Source organism: Scylla paramamosain, chromosome 9 (assembly GCF_035594125.1).
Source record: "Scylla paramamosain isolate STU-SP2022 chromosome 9, ASM3559412v1, whole genome shotgun sequence".
NCBI classification, from domain to species: domain Eukaryota; kingdom Metazoa; phylum Arthropoda; class Malacostraca; order Decapoda; family Portunidae; genus Scylla; species Scylla paramamosain.
This window is the reverse complement of record NC_087159.1, coordinates 13,555,927-13,570,000: the sequence shown is the minus strand read 5'-3', so window position 1 is coordinate 13,570,000 and position 14,074 is coordinate 13,555,927. Positions and strand designations below refer to the sequence as shown.

The window sequence follows — 14,074 nt, the reverse complement described above, 5'->3', positions numbered from 1 at the left end:
TTGTAATAATTGTTTTAGTCTTGTAAGCGTACATAAGCCTCTTCTTGCCTTCCTTCTTATCTATATTTCATATCCTCTCCCCACTTTCCCTCCCCTCTTTCTACCCTCCCCTCCCTCGCTCACCGTCGTAGTAGCCTCCAGTCAGATCATGTCCCCCTTCGGCACCATCGTTTAGGGCGGAGTCCCACCTCCAGGGTTTGACGCGCTGGTCGGGCGGCGGGACTCCTGAGCGCTGTGCCTCGTAGAACAGGAAAGACATGCACAGCACCTGCAGGGACACTGCGTGAGCAGCTGTGATTGACAAGCAGGAAAATGGCAGGCTTTGTGAGGATTTGCCTATGATACATAGAAATATATAGGTAATGATTTCCTTTGCCATGACTAGAATGCCTGTTTTAGAAGTAAGTTTATGAAAATAATAAAATGATAGATTGACATAGGACATTGTATGCTATTGTATGATGTCGTGAAACGGTATTTTAATTTGTAATCTGTGAAAGTAGTGACGCTTTGGTGTACTTCTATAAACATAACTCTTCTGCATGGAAAACAGGGCTTGAAAACCTCTTGTATGAACTTTGTGAAATACCTCCAGTTTTCATAAGTACATAAGAAAATATGCGAAGATGCAGGAAGCCCTCGGGCCTAATCGTGGTGTTCCATTTATGAAACATGCCTACCTATTTCCACCTATCATTCTTACCCATAAATTTATCTAATTAGTTATGTAATTACATTAGCAGTCTATATATTCATATGTTTATCCATTCTAAATCAGTCTGCAGGGCGAATGCAGACTGATTTAGAATCGGATCAAATTAATTTTCGTGTCGTTGGCGAATTTACTAACATCGTTAGTAGCCCCATTATTTAGATCATTAATGTAAATCATACATAATAATGATCAAAAACTTACACTTGTGACACTCCACAAATTTCTTGATCCTATTCGGATTTAGAGCCATTGATTAACCTCTGCCCATCACATCACCATTGACCTTATCCAGCCTAAAACATTCGTATCTATTCCATGCGCTTTAACCTTTTTCCAGAGCTTCTGGTGAGATAACGTGTCAAACTTCCTACTAAAGTCTAAGTAGATATGACGCAACTCTCCATATTATCTGCTGCCTCGTAGGCTGTAATATAAAATTCAACAAGTTCGTGAAGCTATGCCGTGAATCAGGTATTAACCTATGCTTTCTGAATTATCGCATTATTTTAGTACCGTAGGATGCATTTAGTCTGTCCTTTTTTTTTCTGCCTGAAATAAGATAATTAGTAGTGGGATCACACCAGGGATGCTGTGCGTACCTGGCTATAATCGTAGGGCGTCGTTCCACTTTTTTGACATGGCTGGATGTATGGGGCGTCTGTTGCCCACGTCATGGAGCCGTCTGAAATGGCCGTAGGATTTAGAAGTGACGACAGTAAAAGACACAGTAGATCGGACTCTTAAATGTTGCATAGAAAGATACATAGATGGTGTTTTCTTCAAATATATGACAAGATTAATTATTAACATGTTTTCATGTGCCGCATTTGGGCGAGGCACTAGCAGCACTCACTCACCACAGGCGTCCTGGCCGTTCAGGTCCACGGCAATAACTTCTGGCTGAGTGTCGCCGGAGTGGAACACCTCAAAGCTAAAGTGCACGAAGACGCCAGTCTCCACGAAGTGGTACTCGTCAGTCATCCTGACGTGCATGTCGTCCATCATCTCGGACTTGCCGTTGTGGTTCTGAGGAGAAGGTTGGATGTCACCAGACGAAGAGACTGGCTGGCGAAGGTTGTGACTGGAAGAGCAAGGCTTTGGGAAGGACGTGGTCTTTCACTTACGATCACGGAGGTCACGGGATGGTCAAAGGTGAACACGACGTTGACGCCGACGAAGGGAAACTCGGTCTGGGATGTGAATTTTGCGGCATAACTGTTACTGGACTTCTCGACGATACTGATCACATCACATCGCTGAGCACCCACGCCTGCAGCGATGGTTAAATTAATTTACTTTTCTCTGTAGCCCAGAAGTGTGTGTGTGTGTGTGTGTTATTGCAATAGGATGTGTTATGGAAGTACGCTTTTGTTGGAATTCAGATATTTATTGGTAACATTTTTATTAACTGCCCTATTGATAACTCAAAATATTAACAAGAATATTTCATGGAAGGTTTTCAGATCTACGATACGCTCGTGATGACAAAACAAAAGTTGTTAGCGTGTAAAGGAGCACAAATCCGTAACTCATCGAAGACTTAGACAAAAATTATACTTAATTTGTCATTTTGTCATCTGGAAATTGTTCTAGTAATATCATTTCATAGGTGCGTGTCTTAATCCAGGCACATGGAGGTTAAGACTAGCTGTTCTACATTACCTATAAGGACAAAGAGGAGTCCCACGATGGGGAAGAGGACATCTTTTCGCCACATGATTGTCCTACACACTCAACTTTACGTTTTGTGTGTATTTTAATATATATATATATATATATATATATATATATATATATATATATATATATATATATATATATATATATATATATATATATATATATATATATATATATATATATATATATATATATATATATATATATATATATATATATATATATATATATATCCGCACCTGGTGTTTCTCTCCTCCATCCCTCTCAGTGACTGTTGCCTTCATTATTGTTTTATCGCCTGTTTATGATACATCAGCCATATGATTGTGTACGTGAGAAAATATTAATATTTTTTTATTAATATTTTTTTCTTGTATTAACAGCTGCATGAGCTTGAAACTGTCAATCTTTTCCCTCTTTCTTTGTGTTATGATCTTATTACTTCCGAATTAGATTGCATTGACCGTTCACAGTTTCCTTAGCGTTAATAGTCTGTTCAATATTTACCACATTATTGTTTATATATATATATATATATATATATATATATATATATATATATATATATATATATATATATATATATATATATATATATATATATATATATATATATATATATATATATATATATATATATTTATTTATTTATTTATTTATTTATTTATTTATTTATTTATTTATTTATATATATATATATATATATATATATATATATATATATATATATATATATATATATATATATATATATATATATATATATATATATCAAATAGAATAGAAAGTACTTACAGCAGTAGAAGTAAAATAAGTAAAGGGAGAGTGTGTACCAAGAGTGGTGGAGAAGGGGTGTCAATGTCTACGCAGCGAGGGACACGCCAGGGTCGATGAGGAGTCTGAGGCGCCGAGGGGCATTAGAGCGTAAACAGTGTTGACACTTAAGGTCCTTTTGTTATTTACTCTTTCTTTGTGTTTGCTGTTTACGTGATGTTTCCAGGAGACAATATTAGTATACACTGCGCATATTTATAGTAATATGAATAGGTTGACTGATAAACGGAATTACTCGTAGGACAGAAGAAAAATGACACGGTCAAGGAACAAAAAAAAAAAAATGGTGACGGTGCGGTACAAAAACTTTTTTTTTTTCTAGTGTAAGACTTAGTAGCATCAGTATCAGGGTGACAAGTCCCTCGAGGGAGGCAATGAGGAACTGGAAGAGCGAGACTTCGTGTAGGCGTGCTCGTGGCTACCGCTGGGAGTCAGTTCACTTGGGGCAGCAACACCTCGCTACGAACACACGCACCGACCGTGATGAGAAACTCTATGGTGATTGATAACCCTTACCTGGAGACACAGGGTGACCGTGATATCCGGGTTTATACAGTTTGCCTTCCCGGTGTGTACCCAGATACCCATTTATCGATAAACTCTAAGGAAGGATGAACAGCTGGGTCTGTAATGTACGCCGGCTGTCCCAACCAGGATTCGAACAGGGGGTCACGGATTCGTAGCCAGGGGCGCTTGTCACTCCAATAACTTGTATACATTACATCCTATTACTATTTTCCATTGCATCATTATAATAATCACAGTCATGACAATAATAGTAATAATTATGGTAATCACCATGATGATAACAATAATAATAATAATAATTATAATAATAATAATAATAATAATAATAATAATAATAATAATAATAGTAATAATAATGAATAACAATTATAATATCATTTGTCTTCCCTAAGCACAAAATCAGTTTTCGGAAGTTCCTCGATCGTTTTTTGTGGAGGTTCACAACACAAAGTAACGGAGACAATGTCATGTGCTCTGAATCACAGTGTGTCTGTGACAGTTGCAGTAATTATAATATAATATAATTATTATATTACTATAATTTAATTATAAGTAATTACAATATAATCATACTGTATTACTATATGCCAGCAAATACTGGTGGTGTTCAAACTGGTTGACAGACAACTCAGCAAATTTGGCTTCTGTTTTTTTTTTTTTTTTTTTTTTTTTACTTTTGCTGCTACTTTTTTTTTTTTTACAAAACGAAGTATTTAAATAAATCTCCACCAATCTCTTAGTATCTGTAACAACAACAACAACAACAATAACAACAAAAGCGAAGATCCATGAATAAATATAATATAAATTTTATTCCTTTATTATGTTCATGAAAAAGGTCAGTAAAAACAAATGGAACAGAATGAGTATGTGTCACTTCGCTGTAGCCCAGTCACCAGGTTATGGAAGTGACTCGCTGCAATGACTTGGGTAATAATCCACTCACCACACACCTCCTGCGTCACCATATAGCCCTAGCGAAGCAAAACTCCACAAGGGACAAAAAAAATACGTCAGTTTTCCCCCATCCCTGAATATTTTTATAGTTTGTATATATATCAAGCTTAACGTGTTATTAGGGCATATTACTTCGCCCAAACTCGAAGGAATCTCGGCGTCCTTATTATCCTCAGCTACTCGTTACTCGCAATACATTATTTGTATTCACCTGTCACTCACATATTCAATGAACCGAACATTATTAGCCACGTTTTTATTTCAGTTAGATAATTCTGCAAGAAAGTTATTTTTTTTTATTGGCAGAGAAGAGTTTTTATTAACAGAAGAGAGAGAGAGAGAGAGAGAGAGAGAGAGAGAGAGAGAGAGAGAGAGAGAGAGAGAGAGAGAGAGAGAGAATTGTTTGACCTTTGCTTAATTATTGAGCTCCATGGTGCTCCATGGCAGGAAGCCAATGTCAGCAGCAGTGTACTCAGTTGCCACCTTTCTGCGCAGGTAGATGTATGTGCCGTCTTCTAGACAAGGAAGAACTATAATATCTTTGTAATGAGGCATTAGTTCCCTTTAATGAGAAAATATGAAATATTTAGTGAAGTGAAGACATCCTTCCCCTGTTGTAAATTTTATCGTGGAGCCAATGATTGTCACCCTAGTTACAGCTGTTTTATCATGTGTTTGTTTCTCTAGTCACATGGTTGGGCACGTGAGAAGAAAACAAGAATGGTAAGAGATACGGGAACAATTGTTTATCATGACAGCTGCAGTCTTTTTCACATTCCAAGGTTGTATTTGTTGCTTAGTTTCCGAGTACGTGTGTTATTCGCAGATTATTCCTTGTGTAGTCGATACTTTATCCCTTAAAATCAAAACATTGAAAGAAATAACTTTCTTTATACACGGAGCCTGGAAATTATTTGGAGCATTTTTGCTTTAACTCATATGTAGTAAATTGTATCATTATGAAGAACAAAATATTTTTTACACACTTAGGCCCTCCGACTATTTCTCTCTCTCTCTCTCTCTCTCTCTCTCTCTCTCTCTCTCTCTCTCTCTCTCTCTCTCTCCTTCTTCTTCTTCTTCTTCTTCTTCTTCTTCTTCTTCTTCTTCTTCTTCTTCTTCTTCTTCTTCTTCTTCTTCTTCTTCTTCTTCTTCTTCTTCTTCTTCTTCTTCTTCTTCTTCTTCTTCTTCTTCTTCTTCTTCTTCTTCTTCTTCTTCTTCTTCTTCTTCTTCTTCTTCTTCTTCTTCTTCTTCTTCTTCTTCTTCTTCTTCTTCTTCTTCTTCCAAATTCTATGTTACTATATTGTAATTTTTCAAGAGGCCATGATACAGTGAAACACTGATATTGGTTTACTGTGTGCTCTTATGTTATTTTTTGTTGATTGGAGATGACGCACGGCAGGACTGGTGACGGACACACACACACACACACACACACAGCGCTTCCTTTATTTTGAACGTATTTGACATATTATATGCATCTCCAATCTGGTAGTAAAGATATTTATAATTGAAACGACATTCCATCTTACGTAATTTTGTAAGTGTTTTCTGTGTCTTGTACTTTTTTGTTAGCATCATTATCCTACCTCAGCGGGACCTTCCACCAGGGCGCCGTAGCGGGAGCGTGGGTTGAGTCTGTCCCCAGCTGTTAAAGAAGCACGGGTCGGGAGGGATGGGACACGAGTTGTTATATAAGCCACCTTCCAGGTATTTCAACTGTTTGTGTGAGTGTGTGTGTGTGTGTGTGTGTGTGTGTGTGTGTGTGTGTGTGTGTGTGTGTGTGTGTGTGTGTGTGTGTATTATTGCTTTCTTTGGAAAAAAAAATTTCATTCCACACGAAAAAGAATGTTATTCCACACTAAAAACAAAACAAAAAACAAAAAATGCAAGCTTCCACACACGGACCTGGAACGTATGCAAGAAAGATGTAAAGGATTAATAACAAAAGCCACCAACTAGGAGTGAACATCATTCTGGTTATATAGAAAAATTTTACTCTGAAAACCGGAAATTGCTTACATGAAATAAGAGAGAGAGAGAGAGAGAGAGAGAGAGAGAGAGAGAGAGAGAGAGAGAGAGAGAGAGAGAGAGAGAGAGAGAGAGAGAGAGAGAGAATAATGTAGTAATGTGTTAAGCCCTAGTTCCTCATCTCAATGATAGCCGCCAGCGCCCCCGTGTAGGCTGCGTTGTAGTCACACGCCACCTCGTTATGCACGTAGTCGCTACGGTCGTCTTCCCAGGTGCCGTCCTGCGGGCAAGGAAGCAGGTTCAGTACTTGTTTTAATTCATACGCCACTAACTTTTTTTTTTTTTTTGTCGGAGATGACTGTTTACTTATTACCAGGATGAGCGCATATCCTAGTCTCGTTAAATAATTTTCATCGAGATTAGATTATTTTTGTTGCATTATACCTGTGTACAAATACTGCGTATCACTTGCTTATACTATTTCTGATGTTACATTTATTATTATTATTATTATTATTATTATTATTATTATTATTATTATTATTATTATCATATTATTATTATTTGTCACAGACATATGGGAAATACCTTAGAAAGGAAGTTTGGTGATTCCATTAAAATTATTATAGGTTTCGTTTACACGTTAGCTGCTAGATTAACGTCAAGAGAATACTCTGTTTACTCACGGTTATCTGTCTTTCAGAAATATATCCACTACTCCTGCTAAGCTTGTGTCCTAGCCTTACCTCCGCGGGGCCGCCCACAATGGCGCCGTGCAGGACGTGGGGGTTGGGTCCTGGTTGTTCGTATCCCCAGTTGTTTTGGGCACACGAGTCGGGGGGATTGGGACACGAGCTGTGAATGGATGACGCTTAAATGACCTACCACCAACGTGTGTGCGTTTAAGTCAAACTTCCCTTTATCATCAGGGTAGCATACACACACACACACACACACACACACACACACACACACACACACACACACACACACACACACACACACACACACACACACACACCTGGAACGATGGTGCGCACGTATCGGAGGATCAACACCGAAGCCCACCACGAAGGAGTGACCGGAGCTCCCGAGGATGAAGTCGATCTGGCTGGCAGCCCACACCACGTGACTCTCCCGTTCGGCGGGATCACCGTATTTGGCCGCCTGAGAATCATATCATAGTAATTATTCTGTACGAGCTAATAAAAGAAATATTTTAAAAACTGCGGTCATAGTTTATCTCCACCGTGCCACACAGTATTATAATCTGACATTCATTTATTCTGTCTTGTGAGGAAAGACCTACCCAGAGGGCAACGAAAGCAGCGTTGGCAGCGTGCCGGTTGGATCCCCACATGTCAATGTAGACCAGACCGCCGGGGGTGTATGGGAAGTCTTCTTTTACGTGGCGCAAGAATTCCTTCAGAGCAGTGGTGTACTGAGGGTTGCCGACGTCCATCACTGAGCCGAGGGCCTGTGTTTGGGAGATGCGTGGCGCTTGTGTATTTCGAATAGTGAAATTATTTAAAATTACAATTGGCATTAGAAACTCGTAGAATGAAATATACATCGGTTATCAGACGCCAAAATTTCCCTCTGGAGTCACTGTGGAAAACACATACTTGCTACTAGAAATCTGTACCAAAAACGTTGTCAACTCACGTAAGCGCCACCCCTCTTGTCGTCCCAATCAAACGCTCCGATTTTTTTTCCGAATCCGAAGTTATCCCATACCTCCTGAGCCTTCCTGAGGTACACTTCTTCCCGTGTAGCACGATACAGCCAAAGTGCTCCCCAGAGCAACTCGTCTCCGTACCCACTCTTTGACCTGTACTTTGAGAAGGGTCTTATAACAATTTTATTCGTATAGAGGATCTACCAATAAACTTTGCTTACTTAAAATCTTTCACTGAAAAACTCCATCATAACATAACGTGACGCACCGAGAATTCATTTAGATTTCTTCATTCAAGAACACCACCTCGTAACTCTGTGGATATAGTGTCAATTCAGTGTATATGTGCAATGGATGACGATATCAAGGTATATGTGATTCTTAAAGTGGACATGGATATCAGTTTTTTTTTTTTTTTTGTGCAAAAACAAAAGCTGTTAATACTGTACCTGTAGAAATCCGTGACGTCAGTGATGGAAAGGTGATACTCGAGGCGGTACTCGTCGCCAAATGCATATAGTTCCCTGGCCACTTCGAGGAGCTCCTCGGAGTACTTGTCATCCACACCCTGCATGAAGATTGACAGAGTATTTGTATTGGAATTACTTTATTCATATTGTACGAATATTCTATTGAGGCTCATTGGACAGGATCAGTACCTTGAATACAATGGAAGCTGCGGCGAGGGCGGCGGCTGTCTCGCAAGCAAGCTCCGTGCCTGCGATGAAAGCAAGTCGATTGGTGTCAATCTAAACCTTATTAGTCATAACAGACATCTCTTAAGTGAAGCCTCATCACCAATATGAATACGTGTCTCACCAGGATGTTCTCGGTCGATTTTATACGCAGGCCTCTCCATCAGCATGTCCTCGGGGCGACACCAGAAAGCGTGGTCTACCAATCCTTTACCGACCTGTCGCATGCAAGGAAACGTTGACACTTGGTTGGTGTTAGTGAATGCCCGTGCTAAAAAAAAAAACTGAACACTTCCTGACCTGACTGAGTACTTATTCTTTGCAGTTCATGTATAGGAACTGTGGAAAGAAATACTGAAAGTAAATGTCATTCGAAGATGTATTAGTAAGGTTCCACTTACTCATCCATTAATTTAGTATGTAATAAAAGATTAAGTGTCATAAAATCAGTTTTTGGTAAAACATAAATTGCACGTAATTGCTTTACTATGAAGCATCTTTAGAGAAAGGCTCCACAGGCCGCCTCACCTGTCCGTAAAGCTCATACTCAGCAGTATGTGCCTTGAGGAAGTAGTCCGTGGCCCACTTCACCGCCGCTCTGGCGTACTCCGTCTGACCTGCGGAAGAGGGACCGACATTTATCGTGGACTTATTTATAGCATGTCTTTTCTATTCAAAACAATCGAATGCAAGGAACATCGTGAATATAATAGAACAGTCCAGCTCCTCATCTTTGTTCGACATATATGTTGATTAATCTCTCTGTGTGCATTTCTGGGGTGCTTTTCTCACCTGTCTGTTCATAACCGATTTTAAAATCGATGAGTCCCCACGCTAGCACGGTCGTGGTCGACGCCATCGGGAAGCCAAACTTGACGTGGTCACCGGCTGCAAACAACAGAAGAAACAGACACTGATTATAGTGCTAGGAATGTCATGGAAGATATTGATAATTGACATATTTGTCTCACGCTTGAATAATAATTGTTGAAAATTGCTTGATGTTGTATGCATACGCATGCAACCTTCTTGCACTCATTCTTATCTATATTTCATATTCTCCCACCACTTTCCCTCCCTTCTTTCTACCTTCCCTCCCTCGCTCACCATCATAATAGCCTCCAGTCAGATCGTGGCCCACGTTGGCACCGTCTTTGAGGGCGGAGTCCCACCTCCAGGGCTTGACGCGCTGATCGGGAGGTAGGACTCCTGAGCGCTGCGCCTCGTAGAACAGGAAGGACATACACAGCGCCTGCAGGGACACCATGTGTGATTGACTGGCGGGTAGATGGCAGGCAATGTGAGCTTTTGTCTTTGTGTAGAAATTATATTTTATGACTCTCATAATTATGTACGCCTTAGAGGTAAAAGTACGTGAAAATTTTAAATGATAGATTTATGTATAAAGACGTCATATTAGACTAAAGAATATCATAAACTGGTATTTTATTCCGTAGCATTAGTGAACTCGTATAGACATAGTTTTTATGTAGTACTGTTATCTCTATGAAACCATCGCAGGTTTCCGGAGATACATGGATTACTTGTGTAAGCATGTATGTTAACACCAGAGATGCTGAGCATACCTGAGCATAATCATATGGAGCCATTCCGGTTTCTTCACATGAATTGATGAAGGGGGCGTCCGTTGTCCATGTAAGGGAACCTTCTGAAAGAGGCGATGAATTTGCAAATAATGTAGTTGAAGACAGTGCTGACCATATTCTTTTGATGCTGCATTGCGAGCTATAAGAATGGTGTTTTTCTTAAAATGCATTCTTGTAATAACCGCAGTTACTGAAGCAACCCCTGTTGTGCCACATCTGGGCGAGGCACTAGCAGCACTCACTCACCACAGGCGTCCTGGCCGTTCAGGTCCACGGCAATAACTTCTGGCTGAGTGTCGCCGGAGTGGAACACCTCAAAGCTAAAGTGCACGAAGACGCCAGTCTCCACGAAGAGGTACTCGTCAGTCATCCTGACGTGCGTGTCGTCCATCATCTCGGACTTGCCATTGTGGTTCTGAGGAGAAGGTTGGATGTCACCAGACGAAGAGACTGGCTGGCGAAGGTTGTGACTGGAAGAGCAAGGCTTTGGGAAGGACGTGGTCTCTCACTTACGATCACGGAGGTCACGGGATGGTCAAAGGTGAACACGACGTTGACGCCGACGAAGGGAAACTCGGTCTGGGATGTGAATTTTGCGGCATAACTGTTACTGGACTTCTCGACGATACTGATCACATCACATCGCTGAGCACCCACGCCTGCAGGAGACGCAATAATGGTGATGTAACGTTTACATGTGTCTTTTAGCAAGCATATATTGTCTTCTTGTAATATCCCATTCAGGTTTCTGGTTCATAAATGTATTAAGTATTGGATACATTGTGTAAGGGAGGTATAGTTGGATCAAACGCAGATATTTCTTGTTAATATTAATATATTTACTGAGCTAGTATCTTCTCTTTCTAACGGGTAGTTTCTATATAAGGGTTAACCTTACATGAACAAAACATAATATATAATCTATAAAGAAGTACAGAGATCCACTATTTAACTAAGGCATCAAGGAAATGAGATGAGGATTGTCAGTTGACGCTTTGAAACTTGAAAATGTTAATAGCAATAAAATTCTGTAACCGCGTCTGTTAAACCAGACATACGGAGTGCGATGGCAAGGCGTTACACAGTACCTGCAAGGATGAGGAGCAGTCCTGCGAAGAGGAAGAGAACATCTTTTCGCCCCATGACTGTCGCCCGCTGACTCAGATGTAGCTGGCGTCCACCGCAATATATACCTGGTGTTTGGCATCGCTGTGACTCTTGTCTTCAATAACATTTCATCTTATGTCTATCAAGCCTAGGTCCTGTGTGTTATTAAGTTACTTCTTAACATTTTGCTTAGAGTGAATGATTTCCGCGATATTAGCCACATTATATCAACGTGTGGAAAACACACACACACACACACACACACACACACACACACACACACACACACACACACACACACACACACACACACACACGTGTATGCATAAATATAATATTGAAATTTTCCCATTTGAAAGTTATGCTTGAGTACGCTGAGTTGATGCTTGACGTCCTTTCGTATTTATCTTTATTCTTTGTGTTTGGTGCGTGGTCATAGAAAGACTGAGTTTGACCTCTGAATAGAAATTCTTTTAGGACAGATGCAAAATGAGGTGATAACAGTGGAGCATAATACAGGGGGAAGAGGACAAAAAAAAATTAAAAAAAAATAAAGTGAAAAAGAAAAAGAAAATCAGCAGCACAAGTGGCAGTGGGTAGGCCTTAGCAGGAGGCAATGAAAGAGTAGAGCGAAGGGCAACACTCAGTGTAGGCGTAGTCAGGTATTCCCGCTGGGAGTCTCTTCACCTGACGCAGTGACGCCCGGCGAGGAGCGCAGCTACTGTACAGTTATAAAAACTTACAATTGATAATATGATAATGATAATAATAATAATAATGATAATAATAATAATAATAGTAATAATGATGATGATGATGATGATGATGATATTATATTATTATTATTATTATTATTATTATTATTATTATTATTATTATTATTATTATTATTATTATCGTAATGTTAAGTATTACCGTTTACCTTCTTTAAGCATATAATGACTTCGAAACAAAAGGTTCTGATCCCTCTATCCCTTATCTTTTTTTTTTTTTTCTTTTTAAGGAACAGCAAATTTTACAACAAACGAGAAAGGAAACACATGCTCTGAATCTCAGTGTATCTGAGACAGTAACTAGTACTATTCTTTACTACTACTACTACTATTACTTCATGTTGCTCCCGTTAGTGTTCGCCACAGCAGATTATCCATCTTTGCCTTACTGTCTTCTGCGTCTTCTGTTACACCCGTATCCCGCATGACTTCCTTCACTTCATAAAACCTTCTCTTACAGTTTTCCTCTCTTTCCGCCTAGTGAGTGCATCTCTAACATAATTATCATCCCTCCTCTGCACATGACCAGACCGCCTCTCTAATTTTGTGCCTCTAATACGTTCTTTTTTTTTTTTCTTCTTTTTTCATCCTCATCTTTTGAAATGAAAACGCAATATCTTCAATTCTGCGGCCTTGAACTTTAATTATTGTATGTTTGTCCGTGGTACTTTCTCCACACCATACAACATAGCTGACATCAGTACCATCTTGAAGACGCTTCCTTACATTATTGCAAATCCTACCACCTTTCTCTATTCACTCAGCCTGCGTGCTACTTTTACTTCTCTACACCTCTATTTCTTTGTACTGTTGATCTCGAGGTTCCAAATGGAGCTTCGACATCTCTATATCTTGCAGCACCTGTGCCACCTCTCAATAACACACAAATAAATACTCTTGCATACTTTCATTCCCATTTTCTCTGGTGCTTATCTCCATGTTCTTAGCTCCTCCTTGATTTCTTCAGGATTTGCTCCACGTAACACAATGTCGTCGCAGGCTCCTGTTTAATCTTATGTCAATCTATCCATCACATTGCAAACAAGAAAGAATTCAAAGTCGATCCTTGGTCCAAACCCATTTTTACAATGAACGTTTGTTCATCGTTTTCCTCTACTCTTTAAAAGACCGTAATGGAGCGCATTATATTAACTGTAATTACAGGCAACCAGAAAGATCATTCGGTAAAATAATGAGTAAGCGAGATTTGTAAGGAAAGAAAAGATTTTAAGCCTTTATCAGCGTGACAGACAATAACAACCTCCTCGGGTAGCGTGCCGTAAAGGCAGCCTGTGGGATTGATTTCACCTGGATGAGCCACTCCTGGGAACCAACCAGCCACCCTTGATAAGAAATGAATACCGGAGATAACTCATGAGGAATAAACAATGACAAACCGCTTTTGGTTCTTGGAAGTATTAAGTCCTTGAAAGATGGTCTCGACTAAATTATGCCTGTTACAGAAAATTTTCCTCTGGCCTCTGCCTTTGATACTCGGAAGGCTTCCCTCTCTCTTTCGTTCTGTATACCTG

General features: G+C 39.6%; 2 protein-coding genes and 1 long non-coding RNA gene across 4 annotated transcripts in view; 1 reads left to right on the top strand and 2 right to left on the bottom strand.

Annotated features, from left to right (window-relative positions):
* The window catches only part of LOC135103891 (endoglucanase E-4-like), a 5,738-nt gene extending 3,306 nt beyond the window's left edge, over window positions 1-2,432 (bottom strand). The window contains exons 1-5 of the mRNA XM_064010820.1: window positions 2,378-2,432; window positions 1,840-2,003; window positions 1,573-1,741; window positions 1,315-1,397; window positions 124-268 (exon numbers count right to left, since the gene is read on the bottom strand). Of these exons, the coding sequence (XP_063866890.1) occupies window positions 124-268; window positions 1,315-1,397; window positions 1,573-1,741; window positions 1,840-2,003; window positions 2,378-2,432 (616 nt within the window). The remainder of the gene's footprint in view (window positions 1-123; window positions 269-1,314; window positions 1,398-1,572; window positions 1,742-1,839; window positions 2,004-2,377) is intronic.
* LOC135103649 (uncharacterized) overlaps window positions 1-14,074 on the top strand; it is a 34,490-nt gene that overhangs the window by 13,327 nt on the left and 7,089 nt on the right. Inside the window, exon 3 of one of the 2 annotated variants that reach the window (XR_010270145.1) lies at window positions 7,386-7,575. The exons of the other annotated variant lie outside the window; for it this stretch is intronic. This is a non-coding gene — a long non-coding RNA (uncharacterized LOC135103649). Of the gene's footprint in view, window positions 1-7,385; window positions 7,576-14,074 lie in introns of those variants that run through there. 2 annotated transcript variants of the gene reach the window in all.
* LOC135103647 (uncharacterized) lies at window positions 5,438-11,825 on the bottom strand. The gene is made up of 15 exons (XM_064010199.1): window positions 11,751-11,825; window positions 11,176-11,321; window positions 10,909-11,077; window positions 10,642-10,724; window positions 10,163-10,307; window positions 9,848-9,943; window positions 9,584-9,672; window positions 9,180-9,273; window positions 9,020-9,078; window positions 8,810-8,928; window positions 8,348-8,513; window positions 7,992-8,159; window positions 7,704-7,849; window positions 7,429-7,537; window positions 5,438-6,962 (listed from the first exon to the last, which is right to left on the bottom strand). The coding sequence occupies exons 1-15, from the start codon at window positions 11,803-11,805 to the stop codon at window positions 6,852-6,854; spliced, it is 1,755 nt and encodes a 584-aa protein (XP_063866269.1). The 5' UTR covers window positions 11,806-11,825; the 3' UTR covers window positions 5,438-6,851.